At 35.0% G+C, this 17,600-nt stretch overlaps 1 protein-coding gene across 3 annotated transcripts in view; it reads right to left on the reverse strand.

The window, feature by feature from the left end:
* Positions 1-16,060, reverse strand: part of LOC134253306 (echinoderm microtubule-associated protein-like 2) — a 32,203-nt gene extending 16,143 nt beyond the window's left edge. Inside the window, exons 1-2 of one of the 3 annotated variants that reach the window (XM_062735827.1) lie at positions 15,748-16,060; positions 6,540-7,484 (exon numbers count right to left, since the gene is read on the reverse strand). In XM_062735827.1, the coding sequence (XP_062591811.1) occupies positions 6,540-7,484; positions 15,748-15,807 (1,005 nt within the window). In that variant the 5' untranslated portion in view covers positions 15,808-16,060. Of the gene's footprint in view, positions 1-6,539; positions 7,485-13,382; positions 13,548-14,717; positions 14,846-15,747 lie in introns of those variants that run through there. The other 2 variants (XM_062735828.1, XM_062735826.1) reach the window with 2 other exon arrangements.
* Between the last annotated feature and the right edge of the window lie 1,540 nt (positions 16,061-17,600).

Genomic DNA, 17,600 nt, shown 5'->3' on the forward strand with positions numbered 1-17,600 from the left:
TAAATATTAACCATTGTATTTTGGAAGAGTGAAAATGCGAACAGTTTAAACTCTAGTGATAAAATAAAAGCCACTCCATTCCGTACCAAATGATATTTAGTTTATGGGTGGATTTTGGATATTACAGATTATAATTAAGACCTGATCCTTTTTGCATACTATCCCTTGTGTCGGTTCCTTTGTAAATATGGTTAGTTTGTTCTTAATCTGACATCAAGCGCTTCTGAATATCATCAATATCAAAATTCGTTAGTTTTTATACCTCGCTAGGGGCAGGTCACAGTATAATTAGGAGTAATCATAAATTTAAAATGACTTGGACTTGGTCGTTAATTTAACTGTCCACTTACAGAATCTTTCATTTATTGAAGCTACTGTTATATAAATCTCAGAATGAATTATTATACTGTCCACTTACAGAATCTTTCATCCATTGAAGATAATCTTATTCAAATCTCATAATATAGAGAAACAAAAGATTGTTCAAGATTTAGCAAGCAAAGTTGTACACATGCTTTATTTGAATTTTTTGATAAAACTATAGTTTGGACTAATTGATAAATTCCTTTATGGGTGCATTCGCAATGTAAGATACTCGTTCGGACAATTTAGCGTGCAAAAAATTTATAGACCTGCAATACAGTACGTATTTCTAGAAAAATCAATCGTTTATCTCTTATAGTATACAAGATAGAAACTGGAACCACTGAAACCGTGTCACTCATGCATAACTAATAGAGTCCAATTAGAGATCAACATGTAATAGAATAATGAATTACCCCGGTATCTAATTATCTGAGTTACAAGGGCTTGACTAATTCGCAGAGGATACGGTTTGTAAATTGGAGGGGAATTAAAAACTTTTCATCTTAAATTGAATTTGAATTGTGCAAGTCTCCTGAATTGTTATTAAATATAAACTTTTCGGCGTGACGTATCATATAAAATTCAATTAAAAAAATATTTTAAAGATATTCTTTATTGAACCGGTAATTTTTTTTTAATAAAACACGAATTAAAAAAATATTGATCTTTGATAAGGGAAGCACTGGAATGGTTATGGATGATAATTTCGGTGTGGGAAGTAATTAATTTTCAATGGAATGCCAACATCCATAAGGGAGATATTTCACTCCCGACGAACATAAAATGAGCACTGCCCATGACTACCAGTAAATAGGAGGTAAACAGATTAGAGGCTAGTCGGATAATCCTCTGGTCGCTTCTCATCCATAATTCACAACATTAAAAACAGCATTCTTTTTATAGTTGGTCAATGAAGAGCCAAACAAGTCATTTACTTCCCCCTGTTCATTTTGTCGATGAGACAGTATGATGTTTAGGTACAGTAACGCACATACGTATACTAATATACATTGTCATATAATTGTCCTATAATTTAATTGATAACTATAAAATCAAGTGTGCTGGAGTTTGATTTCTCAAATTGTGAAAGCTAAAAACAACAAACTCACGTCGCCCGGAGTCATTTCGCTGTCATTTTGTGAACCGGTTGACGTCGACTGAGTAAAAAGTTTCTCCTCACTAGAATTCTTTCTCAGGAGCGATAAACTCTTTGGAGTGAATTCACCATTAGAATATTCTTCGCATTCAGGAATGACATGTTCCGTGAGAGAAATATCAGAAATATCACTAGGCTTTATATTGTTTTCCCCATATAATTTTCCACTATTTGTATTCTTGTCAGAATTCAATTCCTCAAAAATATTGTCTGCAGTAAAGCGTCTGAGATCTATGTGTTTTGATGATTTTGAGTGAGTTAGAGATCGAGAGGGACGTCTCTTATGAACACTGTCTTGGTTCCCACTTTCTCGGCTGCTCTCTTCGAGCCTCTTCAGTGATGCAGTATCTGCCATGCTATATCTCCGACTGTCGATCGACCAGTTAGCGGTGGACATCTTTCTGGACAGTCGGCGACTGTTTCGACGACTTCCAACATTTGATCCTGACTGTGGCGCTGGCGTGTTCATTGTGCGACATACAGTAATTAATCCAACTGTTTCCGTCTTCTCGTTAAACTTAATTCTTCTCCATTTTTGATATTCTTTGTGAAATCAAAAGAACGAAAGTCTTCATCTTTAGGCGTGGTTTTTTGTCAGACTTTGGTTAAATTTTCGTATTTTGTTATGAACTCCGTTATATTGTAACGTAAGAGACCGCCGTGTAACTCCTTCTGTGTCCATGCCTTGCCCTAAGCATGTTTTATTAGGTTCGGTACAATTAAGAAAGAAGTTGGTAAATATTGGATGAGTTTCCTTACCTAACGTCGATGTTTTCATTGGCTTTTGAGAGAATAAGAAATGCTCCAAGGAAAACGAGATTTCATTACAGTGCTTTTCCTTTGATTTGTTTTCCAATATATTGATGGTTTCGTGAAAAATTCAATAAAATTAAACACATTTCTAAAAATATATATTAGCCTGATCATTTACAATTAATATGAACTAATTACTGTTTTGCTACTTAAATCCTCTAGGCTTTTGATAAACACACACATTGAGTCCTAAGAGGGATAAGTTCTTTTATTGTGTAGTCTTTTCCAGGTTATTAAGACTCGGGAACAAAATTTTCCAAGTATTGATATGATTTTTGTTGTATGTATTTTAAAAAATAATATAGGAAACATATTAAAACTTGATTTTATATTTTTAAAAGTACTCTTGTTATTTCTGTTACAAGTATTAATTTGCTTACGGCTTAGATTGTAGGCGTGAATGATAAACAGTGATATATATATTTTCGGAACATTACCTTGCTTCTCTGCATATGTACTTTGGGTACCTCTGCCTCAGGTACGTCAGGAAAGTTTTCAGGGGAAGTTGCCGATGTGCCCCGATGGAGGAAAGCCGAAACTGTTCCAGACTTCATGTACACTCTTGTTGTACTGAGAGTATGTTGTTCTTGTTCTGTCACAACAATTTGTCCCATATTTGGCTGAAACACAATTTCTAGTACAGGGGAATTTGAATTTTCCTTCGATCTTAATAAGCGATTGCTACTGATTTGAGAACTAAACCGACCCTGATTTTTGGAAACTACTTTGTCTTCAGAAAAGTTTTCTTTCAGGTCTTCGGAATCATCGAAATTTTTGTCGAGAAGCACAAATGAGTCAAAGTGCTTCTGATATTCTCTTTTGACGGGTACATGCAACTCAGTGTACAGGTGTGCAGCTTCGTTTGTACTGTCGCGTCTATGAATATGTGGTTTGTATTTCAATTTAGTTTCGACTTTCTGTTGGGTACGTCTACTGATGTCTTGATGATCAGGTTGGGTTTGACGAACATGTTGCGTGCGAGGTGTTTCCTGATAATTCTTCAGAACTTCTGGTGCTTCCTTTGTAAAAGTAGGACTTCTTGGCACATAAATGCGGCTATTCGTAGAATCAACAGAATAACTTACAGGCTGTTTTCTCGAAGGCATTGGTTTCACTATTGCTGCTTTTCTACTTTTATCTTTTGCTGATAAGAGGGAGCTCAATGATGAAATATCATTAAAGCGAGCAAAAGAGTTATCCTTATCCGTGTATGTGGAAAACCTTATTGGCAAACCAGAATCGGAAAAGGACACTTGACGTTTGCCCTTCTCTTCCTTGACCAGAGTCTGAACTTTGTTCACACTTTCTTTTCTTCTTCCATACACATCGCTGTACAAAAGTCGACGATTGCATGTGTCGATATTCCATTTCTTTCCAATTCGATTTCTTAAATCATTTCCGTACTTTTTACGTTTTTTGAAAGAACTGAAATTTTCTACGGAGATCTTGACGCGTTTATGAATGTTTTCGGTAATTTTTCCTTCGTTAGAATTCGTTGTGGCACTAGAATGGTTCTTTGTATTTTCGTCTGATGTTGTAACATTCAAATTACCCTTCTGTGGAATGTTCTTAATCTCTTTACCTTTTGGATTCTTCAAGACCTTGTTTATTTCCGAGATACTTTTATTACCACGGTCGTTAACATCCGTAATACTTTCAACATCTTTATTTTTCATTCTACTTTTAATTTCATCCCCATTTTTATCGCCTTTATGTAGATCTCTTGCCTTTGTGTTCGTTGAAGGTATTGCCTTTTTGTTTTTAAAAGTTGTGAAATTTTTGTTACCTTTTTCTTTCTTTGAACTTGTCTGCAAGTCATTTGGAATCATTTCTGTTTTAAAAGAAGCTGTGTGCTTGTTATCTATACCAGTACGCCTTACCCTCCCTTCTGATTCCATTTTCCATGTTTTCGTAAGTTTTAAACTTTTATCTGAATCATATGGGTCGTTTTTGATTTCTGACTTCACAGTGGTGTTCCGTGGCACCTCTTCTGACTGCGGAATAGACTCTGATATTTTCCTTCGAAATTTGTCTTTATTTATTAGATTGACAGTTTGTTTTTTAACGAATCCTTTTTGCCACGTAGGTGTCAACAGTTTTCCTTCAGATCCCCTCTTCAGTATGTTGGTCCGCCTGAGCTTGTCCTTTTTAAGTCCTTCTTTGTCAATAGGGGCAGGTGTTGCTAGCATTGAGTTACTGTTTCTAGGGTCATTTTCCTCATCTTTAGATTTAAATACACTTTTTGTGATGATATTTTCATCCAGGTCGGTCGGACCAGACACAACAATTTTTGGAATTTTATTAATGTTGCCATTCCCAGAACCTCTGTTTGTAATCGTCGAATCAATGCTTTCGCTCATTTTCCTTAATTGCAAGTTTAGTCCCATGTGTATATATGGTAATTAATTCCCTTACCTAATTAGGTTATTTCTAATATTTCCAAAGTTTTCACTATCATACTGACAGAATCATCTGACTGATATTGCTTGATAACCCTGCGTATCATTGTGCCTTCCACCACCTTGAGGTATTTTGTCATATCTATGTTTGCTCTTATATTGCAGTAGTTTCCTCAGAGAACATTGGGAATTCTTCGAAGATTTATTCAATATCCTTGTCATTGTGAATTGACTGTTGTTTCATTTCCGGTTTGTATTTTGCCGGGACTCTGCGTTTCAAATATTTTTAAATATCCACTGGACATTCTGTGCTTACCTCAAGACGCACATAGGGGTATTTAGCACTTTGTTTACTTGTACTTATGTGATGAAGGATTGTTCAATCGCGATTCTTTCCGAAAAGTTAGTTATGATTGATGAGAGAGAGAGAGAGAGAATTCCTTTTTTACTATATTGAATATTTAATACCATCGCATGTATCAAAATTTCAACAACAGCAACTTTAAATTACATAAGAGCTGATAAAGTTTTGTTTAGAGAAAGATAAATCTTTATAACGGTAAATCAATGGTTCTTTTTCATACGTATTTAATGTTAAGAGTGTAAATAACCTTTAAGCAGCTGTCATTAAATCTATTTTCTGTTGATTGATCATTTTAAGATATTTATATCTCTAATGCACCCTGTGCAGACTTAGAACTAAAGTTCATCGTCACCTTCACTACATGGGATGAAAAGCGTACAAAACAATCAGTAAACAATTATCTTATTAAAATATGTTTTTACAGTTTATGTTCTTAACTATTTCTTCAATAACAACGTTAACTACCCAGTATCGATGCTTGTTCATTGAGTGAGCTAAAATACCGTTTGTTGAAATTCACTTTGTTTAATTCCGAAGGGGGTACAAGTAACATATCGTAAAATGCATTGTTTTGACAACAAAAATTTGCATTAGTTTGTTATGTTTCTAATACTGTAAATAATGAAGTGCGAAAAGCACTGACTTGTACAGTCGAAGGCTAACTTTTACAGCTGGACGAAATATGGAAGTTTTGCGATATAAATATTTAGATTAAAAGTTAAGTAGAAAGGGTTACTTTTAAGTTTTTATATAATGTTTTTCGGAAGGGATAGTAATAATCCGATAGGCAACCACCCTATCCTCACCCCCCTTCCCACCCTCATCTTCCTCAAGGTTTCTTTTAGTTATTTTTATTCCCTATTTGATTCCTTCAGAAAATTATTGAAAATAAACAGAATCCGTTTACGAATTCATTATTTTTATAACAGTGTATTATACTGCTTCACATCTTCTCATCTATTCTGGGTATGTATAAGCACTTACATGGTTTAATTATCCATTATAACTCCCGATCCCTTTATATAAAACATATTTAAAAGCCTAAGTAAGCTGTCCACTGTAAAAGCCAGTGCTTCTCGCTAAAGTCCAATTACATGTAGTACTATATTCAAAATTGATTTTTCTTACTTACATATTGTTTTCAAAGCTTGAATCACAGCATAATATGATTTTTTTTTTGTCATTATTAAATACATCTTAATATTAATTCATTATCAATATTAATTTAATTTGGCTTCAGCTGAAATAGATTTCTTATCTTATGAATATATTTCATAAATAATCCATGTCTTATTTGTGAATCATAATTTGTGGCTTTAAGATTTCATCTTAGTATGGTCCTCTAAAGAAATTGGCGTAAAGTGTACACAAAATTGATGGGGAATGGGAAAATGCTCTGAAATGGAGGGCAATATAAAATGTGTGAGAAATCTTTACTTACTTTTGTCATGGAAGGCAGTGATTTGCCGGAAGGCGAGTCAAACTGAGGTATAGGCGGAAGTGCTACATCTAGGTCAGTAAATATGTCAGAATCGGACGGGGACACCGTTGTCTTCACCATGACGTATTTATCGTCATCACTCGACGGGTAGTCCACTCTCCGTTTGTGGACCACGTTGTCATTTCTGTCACTTTTCTCCGTGTCCCCATCTTCTCCACTGGAATAATCCTCCTTCATTCTCCGACTATGGAGCAGCCGTTCGGCACGATTTAAAATGGAAGCCCTTTTACTTCGTGCTTTTGCCTTCAGATCCTCGACTCCACTAATGTCGGAGTTGGAGACAGAGTTAGATAAATTATTTTTTGGGTGCCTTTCTCGATATGAATCCATTAGCTTTTCTAAATCGTGTGTGTTTTGAGTGTGTCGTGTCACTGATGTTTTATATGGAAGACTTTCATCTTGGAAACCCTTTTTTGGAAGCCGTAACGGGACTGCGCTTGAATCGTCGGACACCCTCGCTTGAGAACCTAAGTACGTCACTCGAAGATTTGGCACGCTTCTAATATTCCCATATTGTTTGAACTGCTTTTCTTGACCTAACGGTCTCTTTCTTTGTCTATCGTTAAATCGGAGCATCTCCTGCTTTCTTGTCTTTTGATTTTTCCACTCTTGTCTCTCTTTATTTAATTTAGAATATGTCTTCTCCTCTTTATTTTTGGCATATTTACGTCGCCTATTGGGCCTACGTTTGTTTTTATCATTCTCGTCTTCACTTCCGGTTTTCACTAGATCTTCTTCAAGTTCGAGCTCTCGTCTGCTTCGTATCTCTTTCGATCGTCTGCGTCTTAGATTGTCTTCTGATTCTCGGAGGTTGTTTCTATAACGATCTCTGTTTTGATTTGGGGACATATGCTTCTTTTGGTACATTTCTGTTATTCCCGCTACCTGCAATATAAAGTGCATTCACCTTTTAATCATAGTGGTAAACTATGTACAAAAAGATGAGAAACCCAAGAATTAATCAGATCGTACAAATAAATAACTCCGACGTTATTCTTACTATAAAGTTTTACAATGAAACTGGGGGATTGTGCGGTATTAGTAGCGCTGGTTCGTTTCCAAATATGGAAGGGAATTACCGCCAAAAGTCTATGTATCTTGCTTTTATTCTTATTATGCCTACTTCTTTATGCTTTGTTATTATTGTAATTATATGTCACTTTATTGTTTTCATATTCGTCTTTATTACATTTCTCTTTGACTTTTATCATTCTTCATTTTTTTCTTTACTTCTATGTTGCTTCATTCTTGTAAATTCATTCTACTTTCTTTTAAACTTAAACAGTTTCTTTAATAAATTATTAGCATTATCTCTACTACGAATGTTAATTCAATCACGCTAACAATGAAGCATATGCAATGAAGACGAATGGAAGTTGTCAAACCGTCAAAATTTAGTGCCACATTATAACGCTAGGTGGCGTGGTGTTCGCTACGAGTGTTGGTAAAACTAGGTGGAAAGCAAAGGCAAGGGGTCTGGGGTTTATTTTTGAATAAAACCAGGCACAATAATAGTGCATATTTTTCGATTATTTTTGTTAAAAGTATATAGCATATTCTTCAATACGCCTTAATACTTTATCAATCGAACTTCTGAAGGCTGGATTTTTGTGTATTTTAAGAATAAAACCAGGCAGAATAACGTTAGTTTTGTACCAAAATGTGGCATTATAAATATTATCACTCCTTTGAAAATTTTAGGGGGGGGGGGGGGCGTGCGCCCCCACGCCCCCCCCCTTAAATCCGCCAGTGGGTTATTTGAGATTCTTCAATGATACTTTACTCCATATTTATTTTATTTCTGGGCACATAGGAATAGCGGCTTTTTTTCAGACATAACTTTATGCTATACTGAATATGTTCATTTAAAGGACGACCCACTTTTTGTAAGAGCAAGGGTCAAATAAGTAAATGTAGTACGTATAGTAGGAAGAAAATTCAAATTTGATTCTATAGAAGGATTTGAATCTAACTCAAAACCCACCCCGCCTCCGAAATAGTATTTCATTTGCGTCGGAAGTTAATTGAAAGTTTGGGGGGGGGGGGGGGGGGGTAAGTGTAAGAATTTTTTTTAGACTTTCAAAAAAAAAACCTGACAAGCAAAAAAAAAAAAGAAAAGAATAAATGTCCATTTTCCAAACAAAAAAATCCTATTGCGTGAGGAGGGCTGGGGTTGGGGTGGGTTGAAGGTTCGAACTCCAGTGCCAAAGTTTTTTTTTCCAAATACCACCACTTTCCCCATTTTAAACCTTTACTGCATCGTGTCCATGGAAAGTGGGGTGGGGTGGGGGTGGGGGCTAAACCTGTAAAAATGTTCAATGTCTATACTAAGTCTATCTTTGGAAAGAAGTGGGGGCTAAGCCGCCCCCCCCCCCCCTCCCCGGCTCCGACGTCTATGTATTTTCAAGTTTGGACAATTTCCTGGGGTTTATTTTGCGCTTGTCAAGTTGTTTTCAGCCGGGTAGCTTGAATATTTGTTCTCTTGTTGCCCCCCTCCCCACTTTCAAAAACGATGCTACGTCACTGTTCTCTCGCCTGAAAAATATAACTCTAATAAAGTTATTTGTTGGATATTTGAATTACAGTTTAATTGTTATAAAAATGTTAAATATTTTGATACTAGCTAACCATTATAAATTGGGTTGTTTTTCAGAACCTTCCACTAAACTGAACTTTATTTCACGACATATAGTAACTGCTGATGCGCGTGATTCTAGGGACAGGGCTTTGCAAAGGAGTGAGGAGCATTATGGGTAGGCAGGCGCGGATCCAGAATTTTTTTCCGGGGGGGGGGGGGGCAACCAAGTAAAAAAAATTAAATCCCAGAATTTTCTTGACAAGCATAAAATGAAGAAAAAAACCTAAACTCGCTCAAACGTCAAAATTCTATTTCGTGGAGTGGGGATGGGGGGGGGGGTAACTTTTTTCCTTGTTTTAGTAACCTTGTTAATTCCAGGGGGTCCTACCCCCCTCCTCCAGATCCGCGCATGGAAGGCGAAGTCGGAACCAGACTACATGCACCCAGGCATACTAGAAACACCCCGTTTTTTTTCTGCGTTAATATTTTGTATTAAAATAGCACTTTTCAATAAAGAAAGAAATATCTTTAGTACGCACCGTGTTTATCATCAACCAGGAGAGCTAAAAAAAAATCTTAAAACTCGAAAATTCTAATTGGTGGTGGTGAAGGGGGGGGGGGGGGGGGGGGGGGTCTAAGTCAACTTTTAATATATAAATTAACTTTTTTCAAAAAGTGTTAGGGATAATAAATTTTGAACTCATATGCCACTAAGTACATGACTTTTAATATATAAATTGACAGAGAACTATTAGTACTGCATAGATTTTTTACAACATGTAAAAAGATTTGTAATTTAGCATCACTTGGATTTAAAAGGGATGGAGAGGAACTTGTAAGGCAACTTGTTTCCAATCCATTTTCGCAATAAAATATGAACTTTTCCAGTAGTAAAAACTTACGTTTAGGAAAATGTTTCTTGGCCACCCTCTCCTCATTAGGAAAATGTTTAAACTTGGCCACCCTCTCCTCTACCGATGGAACTAACCCATAGGAGGTCGTCCACCCAGAAGTCAGTATATATATTGAGACTTTGGTGGTGTGATTGTACATTGTATAATTTCTTTTTCGAGAATTTTTCACTCAAATGTAGAAGCCACCTCTTGCCGGTGGAGAGCTGCAAATTTGTCCTATACACTCGGCACTTATAGCCATTAAGCAGTGAGGGATCTTTTTTCGTGCCAGTACCTACTGCGACACGGGACTTTGGATAATACGGTCTAGATCTCATCCGAAGGACCGAACTCCACATCCTATAGTGGGATTCGAACCCACGACGTACTGGTCAACTCCTTACTACTGTACTTCGTGACTCTATATAGAGCAAACGCCGTAACCACAGTGCCACGCGGGCGACAGCGGACTGCGGGGGGGGGGGGGGGGGGGGGGGGGAGTCATTATCCATATGTACTCGTGAAGATTATCTATGTTTAACTAAATGGTTAAAATGATTTTAAAATTATTAAACACTATTAAAATATTAATAAAAAACTATTAAAATGATATTATTTAAATATTTATTCATATAGAACCAGGGACTTATATACTGGTATATACATGTAGTCCCTGATAGAACGGATAAATTTTCTTCAAAAACTGAAAACGTTAGTATATATAAACATTGTTTTACGATTTAAAAAAACTATTCGGGGGAAGGGTTGCTAGGAATGGGGGCGAATTGCTATATATAGCGAGATTTCCCACGGAAGACTACCTATATATTGAAACTTCCCCGGCGGGAAGTCCCACTGTACATATAGTCTTCCGAAGGAAGCATCACTATGTAGTCAGTCTTCCAGGGGAAATCTTACCATCTAGCGAGACTTCCGAGGGAATGGCATGTATCGGGTACATACCTGGACTTATAACTGTAACAAACATCGTTCTTTTAAAAAATTAAGTTTGATAAATAAAAAATTTAAAAAACTCGAATAACCCCGGCACGGGTTTGCTTACCTAATTTTACCAACACTCTTAGCGAACACCCCTGCCACCTAGCGTTATAATGCGGCACTAAATTCGGACAACTTGTATTCGTCTTCATTGAATATGCTTCATTGTTTGCGTGATTGAGTTAACGTTCGTAATAGTTATAATCATTTAAGAAACTGTATCAATTTAAAAGAAAGTAAAATGAATTTAAAAGAATAAAGCAACATAGAAGTAAGGGCAAAATGAAGAGGGATAAAAGTCAAAGTGAAATGTAATAAAGACGAATATGAAAATAATAAAGTGACATATAATTACAACAATAACAAAGCATAAAGAAGTAGGCAAAATAAGAATAAAAGCAAGATACATAGACTTTTGGCGGTAATTCCCTTCCATATCCAACAGTGAATCTAAGAGTATTTGATTCCGATATTGTGCTGGGATGTCCAACGTCACTGTCTGATCCCCATAATGTGCATTTGATAATCATGAGAAGAATAAATTACACAGAATGCAAATAAAATACTTATAAACGTCTATCGACCTTTGCTAACAAAAAAATGCCAGCCTTCCTAAGATGTAAAATAAATTCTGATGACAGCAATAAAGATACAAATGACTTCTGCTCATTACAATATTGCAGTTCGTTATTTGCGTCTAGCTTTGCATAGTTACAACACGCTACATCAGTCTAGCTTTACTTTTAAAGTTTGTTATTATACGTCCGTTTGTCCGTCCGTAGGTTCGTCTGTTACACTTTACCCTTCTCTTATCCGCAACTCTGCTTTTACAACTGAATGCAATTTTATGAGACTTTCACAGTATCTTTGTTATATAGTATCATTGTGCACCTCCTATGTTACTTTTTGATGGGACCTATATTTTTGGGTTTTCCAGAGGAAAACATGAATACGGCCATTTTTTTAATATTGAATAACACTAATCTCTTATCCGCAACTCCTCATAAACTACTGAATAAAATTTAATGATACTTTCACAGATTTTCTATTACACGATGCCATTGTGACCTCCTATTTCACTTTTTGATCTGACACTTAATTCGGGTCTCCCAGTGCAAAACGTGGACTTTGCCTTTATAACCATATGGGAGGCGGGGGTATCATTTGGTAAATTTATTGGCCACAGTCCCTCTAGTTATACCCCCCGCTTGAAAAGCGGGAGGGTATATAGTAATCGTTAATTCCGTCCGTCTGTACGTCTGTCCGTCCGTCCTTCCGTCTGTCCGTGTCCTTCCGTCTGTCCGTCCGTCCGTCTGTTACGCTTTGGGGTACCCATCTCTTATCCTCAACTCCTCTCATACCACTGAATGAAATTTGATGAAACTTTCACAGAATCTTTATCACATATTGCCATTGTGCACCTCCTATTTTACTTTTTGATCCGACACATATTTTGGGTTTCCCGGCCACAGGAAAACATGGACTTTTTCACCAGTTATAACCATATGGGAGGCGGGGGGTATCATTTAGTGAGCTCATCGCTCACAGTACCTCTAGTTTTAATTTAGCTATGCGTACAGACAATTCGCTTTATCAGTCTACATTTCTGTCTAGCTTTGCGTAGTTACAATTCGCTGTATCAGTCATGTTTCAATTCACTGTAATGGTTAAAAATTATCTAATCACATTTTGCTATATGTTTAACTTTGCGTAGTTACAATTCGCTTTTCCAGTATATACTATTTTTACTTCATTACTATTTGCTATATTAGTGAACATGACTTTGCGTTAGTTACAATTTGCTTTTTCAGTCTAGCTTTGCTCAGGAAAAGCCTTATATTGGTACAAGTATATTCTTATCGAGCTTTTTCTATTGAATCAAAGTTTGGTCTTTATTGTCGATTTTGTCAAATCCCATTTTAATACATACAAGCATAATTTGTATAGAGAGTTCGTAAAAATCATTACATATCAAATGTGTTTGTTTTATACAATATTCAAAAAATCTCGATCATATTAGTTAATAAATACTAAAAAGAAATCCTTTTGACTAAGCGTTCCAATTCAAAAGCGTACATACATTTACTGTTGTAAACTATGAATATTAATGCTGAGGAAGAAAAAAAAATACCTTGCCTATGCCAATTTACTCCTTATTTTCAAAAATGCGTATATTTTATAGTTTTTGAGCTCATTTCCCATATTTTAACAGATACATTTCGAACAAGGTAGAATCTAAACCTTGCATCAAATCAAATTTACATACAATGGTTACTGAGACCGAAATCTTGACCACTTTTGGTTTGGACTTACTCTGGTACTGCCCATGGAACCCGCCAGAATTTGGGAACTCCATGATAACGGTAAGTAGATCCCGGGCAACTGAAGCATAGTGACAGAAAACACACGGGGGATGTGGTTGTTAAACAGGGGGACCTGTCCCATTACACGGCTCCCATCCCAGGACCGAGCACCCACAGGTACGTAATGGCCTGTATTTATCAATTGTCTTTAAGATATCCATCTTCTAAGTTCATTCTATCATTTATTGTTGTGTATCAAATACTGGTGTTTTCAAATTATTCACATAATGGTTTTTTTCCCTGTGCATTTTAACTACAGATGTCTCCGTCTCTCTTGGAAACTGTGTATTATTTACCAAAGGTGAATATCTAAACATTCTATTAAACACACAGGTAAAAAAGGTAATAAGAAATCTTTGTTGCATGTACGTACTACGTATATAGCATTGCTTATACCATGACACGATTATAACATGCACAAGAATGTGCAATTTACTCAGACAAAAATCCTCCAAAGATCTTTACAGTTCCGGATGAAAAATTTCATTTTTTGAAAAAAAAGTAATCTTTAAGAAAAATAGGTAAATAGGGGAAAACATTAAAGTATTTAAATCTATTCTTGTGGTGACTTTTCCTCTGTCCATTTAAAATGTACCTAAATGCTAACGTACTCAAAAAGTTAAATAAGTTAAAATCTTCTACCCATTGGAAGCCATCTATGATCTAGGGATATGCTTATTGTTTATTAGAAATAATATTAGAATAAACGAGTTATCGTAAGTTACCACAAGAGCAGTTGAAAAGGTAAACCATATGTTTATTAGCTATCAATGCATTTTTCTGACAAAGTACAAATCACAAAGAAAAATACCCCAACCTGCCAAATTTTAATTTTAAATGGTAAGTTGAATTATATCTTCTCTGATATTTAAAAAAAATTCCATTGGCAGTTGAAACTCGTTCAGATAGTCGATTTATCCAAATATAAAGTTTAAAAAAAATAAACTTACAAATCCAGGCCATCTTTCCCGCAACATTCTCATTGCTGAAGTTTTGGGTTTTGATTTAATGAAGTGAAAAAATCAGATGTATAATATGTCACTTAGAACCTCATTTTAACAAAATTATGATAGGAATTTTTTTTATTAAATACACTTTCGTTATTTCAGATATTTTATCAGGGTAAATAGATATTTCACATTCAATTTGTCCCTTAAAGCATTCATTAAATAAAATTTTACATTCCGTGAGAGCATCAAAAGTTTTTAAAATTATGTTGCTTGAATGAATTTAATTCTTCACTGACGTGTTAAATAGATATTATCACAAAAGAACGACACCTTACCTATTCGATGTACGTAAAACATCCTTTGCCAAGCGCAGAGTTTTAATCCACATTCAATGAAAGAAAATGTGTTACCCAAAGACACTTGCCTCTCATATTTCGATAAGCAACTATTTTCTTTTAAATTCTTGTTTTAAACATAGTATGTTGTATTGAATAATTTTCCAATACTAGTGACTGAAAGGGTTTCTTATATGATGGATCTTTGCTGCGTGCTCCCCTGAATGTGGTTTGATAATTAGGGAATCCATGAAGAGATAATAAGCCGTTAATAACAAACTGTTACCTGGAAAACGATTCCTGCATCCTGAAGATATCACGAGGGAGGAAAGTGACAGTGACCTATTTTGTAATATTACTATTTTATTGGTTTGTTTAATTTCAGATCTAGATGTTTTTATTGTCGCCTGTGATATCACATTCAAGGTTACAGCAAATAAAAAATCTGATACTTTACTTTCTATGTTTCAGTATTCATTGCTTCAAAATCAAGTCAGAAACAGAAGGCTAGAAAAATGAGAGAGAGAGAGAGAGAGAGAGAGAGAGAGAGAGAGAGACCATCAGTGCATTCAACACACAGTTTATTAATATGGCCAATATGACTTCTTACATCTCTGTATTTTAAGAATTATGAACAATTCTATTGAATCTGAACTACTCAAGCATATTTTATTCCACTTCCCCGATTACAAGTGTTTTATAAATGGCCTTAACGACAATTTATCTTTGAGAAATGACACCAAAGAGCTTTTTTTACTTGGTTCGTGTTGTGTTATTCCTATTGATTTTATTTCATCCGAATAATTGTTTTCCTCAGCCTTAAATAAATTAATCATAATATTCCACTAAATCTTTTATCTTATAGCTAGACGTAAACAACATTAGAATTAATTTTCGTCTGCATGTTGAGATAAAGAGACAAGGGCATCCCTATATCTTTAACAATTAACTACAAATACTATTAATTGTTCCATTTACACAACAAGTAATGGCATAAAATAAATGATGCACTTATACTAATAGACAGTACCTTTCTGTTGCTGTTGACGAGATATTTCAAATCCTTGCTATTCACGTTCGTAAACTCCATGTTTGAATTTTTTCATTTTTTTTTGTCAGAAGATCGGTCTCGTCATAATCTAGTTAATTACAAGGCGCTATACCACACAGGCGGTGAATCACATGCTTTGAGTACTTAACGTGTACTCTCTCGATCTAAATTAATATTTCTTTTTGAACGCTTATAATATCCATTTTGATGATTTTATCAAATATCTTGACGATTTTGTACATTGTATCAAAACCATGTTTTACACAACATTATTTTCAAAGTATTTACATCCATTTATGAAATACACTGAAAATCTGTTTGGTATAAAAATGTATACAACTATTTTAGAGGGTATTCCCTGGGGAACGTTATTTATAATGTGAAATACCTAATTATATTTTTAAATTTTTCAAAATATTTAAAATACTGAAATGGTTTATAGTTCGTTTGTCACCAAGTATCAATAAAATTATTTATTTGCATGTTGTTTTGTGTGAATAGGTAATAAATTTCCCTTTCCTAACCTCTTTAATATCGTTCAAATCTTAGGCGAAAAAATTGTCATTCAATTTGTTTATAAAGTAAGTAATTCTTCCGAAAGTATTGATAAACATTTCCTCAATATGCAATACAAAACGTGCAGACTCTATGACAAGCCTAACAAAAGGGAGCCGACAAGCGTGGCCCGGCACATTTAAACTTTCTATACATCTAATCATTGTACTGGCTTCCCGAGATCTCATACAGACCTGTGATCTATTAAAAACGGGTTTAGTCTTGATTAAAATGTAGGATTCAATCTCATATATTTGAACGAGACAAAAATTAAAATGCAATATGTTTGGACTACAGGTAATTATCAACGTGTGATTTCTGAATTTCAATAACCTTTTGCCATGTTTTAACGTAATGTCGTCAAGCGCACTTAAAAAAAACACTTCCCTGCATTAACGCCTCTTAAAATCATTTGTTTGTGGAGTAAAACTGTAAAAAGGATTGCTAAGTTTCTGCTTGGCCTCGGTGCAGTGATCAAACCATATCGATTGGAATGTAGACAGTGATTCAACATCTCGGTTTGAAATCGCTAATGGTTATGTAATTTGCATTTTGTCCTTTAATCAAATGTTTTGTTTTCCCTTTTCATACTTATTTGCTCTTGTGTGCATAGGAACTAATCCTTCAACCCAGATCTTTCAGTATCACAACTATCCATCTTTTTTTTGGTTCTTTTTCATATTGATTAAATACCATGAATAATGCTGACATCTTTATCAGGGTTTATGATTGTAATTTTCCCCATGTAAATCAGTTTTAATTTCACAGAAGTTCTTCAAAATATATATGTAAATATTTTAAAAGAAAAACAATTTTATTTCCCAACATGGAATAATCGGAGTATGTGCATAGTCTTACCATTTTTTCGGCCCAAAGATCTGTAGATATTGCTGAGATCAGTTAGCTGGGAATGCTCACTTCCACTACACACCTGATCCCACCTCCGATGTTTTAAACCTCTGCTCCTGATTTGTATTTTTCAAATAAATTTTTCATCTTGAAATCTGTTCGTTTTCTCTACATATTTCATGAAAATCGTTAGCATTTGGCTTCATGATAAATTGTTCTTACTGACAAGGTCATTGTCGACAATAGAATTAGTGATATTGTATCTTTACACAAGTCTGTTTGTATTCTTGGTTCATCAACTTGTTTGTTATATTTATTGAAGCGCAAAGAAAGAGGCTTTTTTAGATAATTAATTTAATGGATCCCTCTAGCTATCTTGCAATGCTTGTATGGATTTTTATGTAGTTTATGAATTTAAAATAGACGTG

The sequence above is a fragment of the Saccostrea cucullata genome, unplaced genomic scaffold (genome assembly GCF_032062105.1).
Source record: "Saccostrea cucullata isolate Sc308-1 unplaced genomic scaffold, CSIRO_AGI_Scuc_v1 ctg176, whole genome shotgun sequence".
NCBI classification, from domain to species: Eukaryota; Metazoa; Mollusca; class Bivalvia; order Ostreida; family Ostreidae; genus Saccostrea; species Saccostrea cuccullata.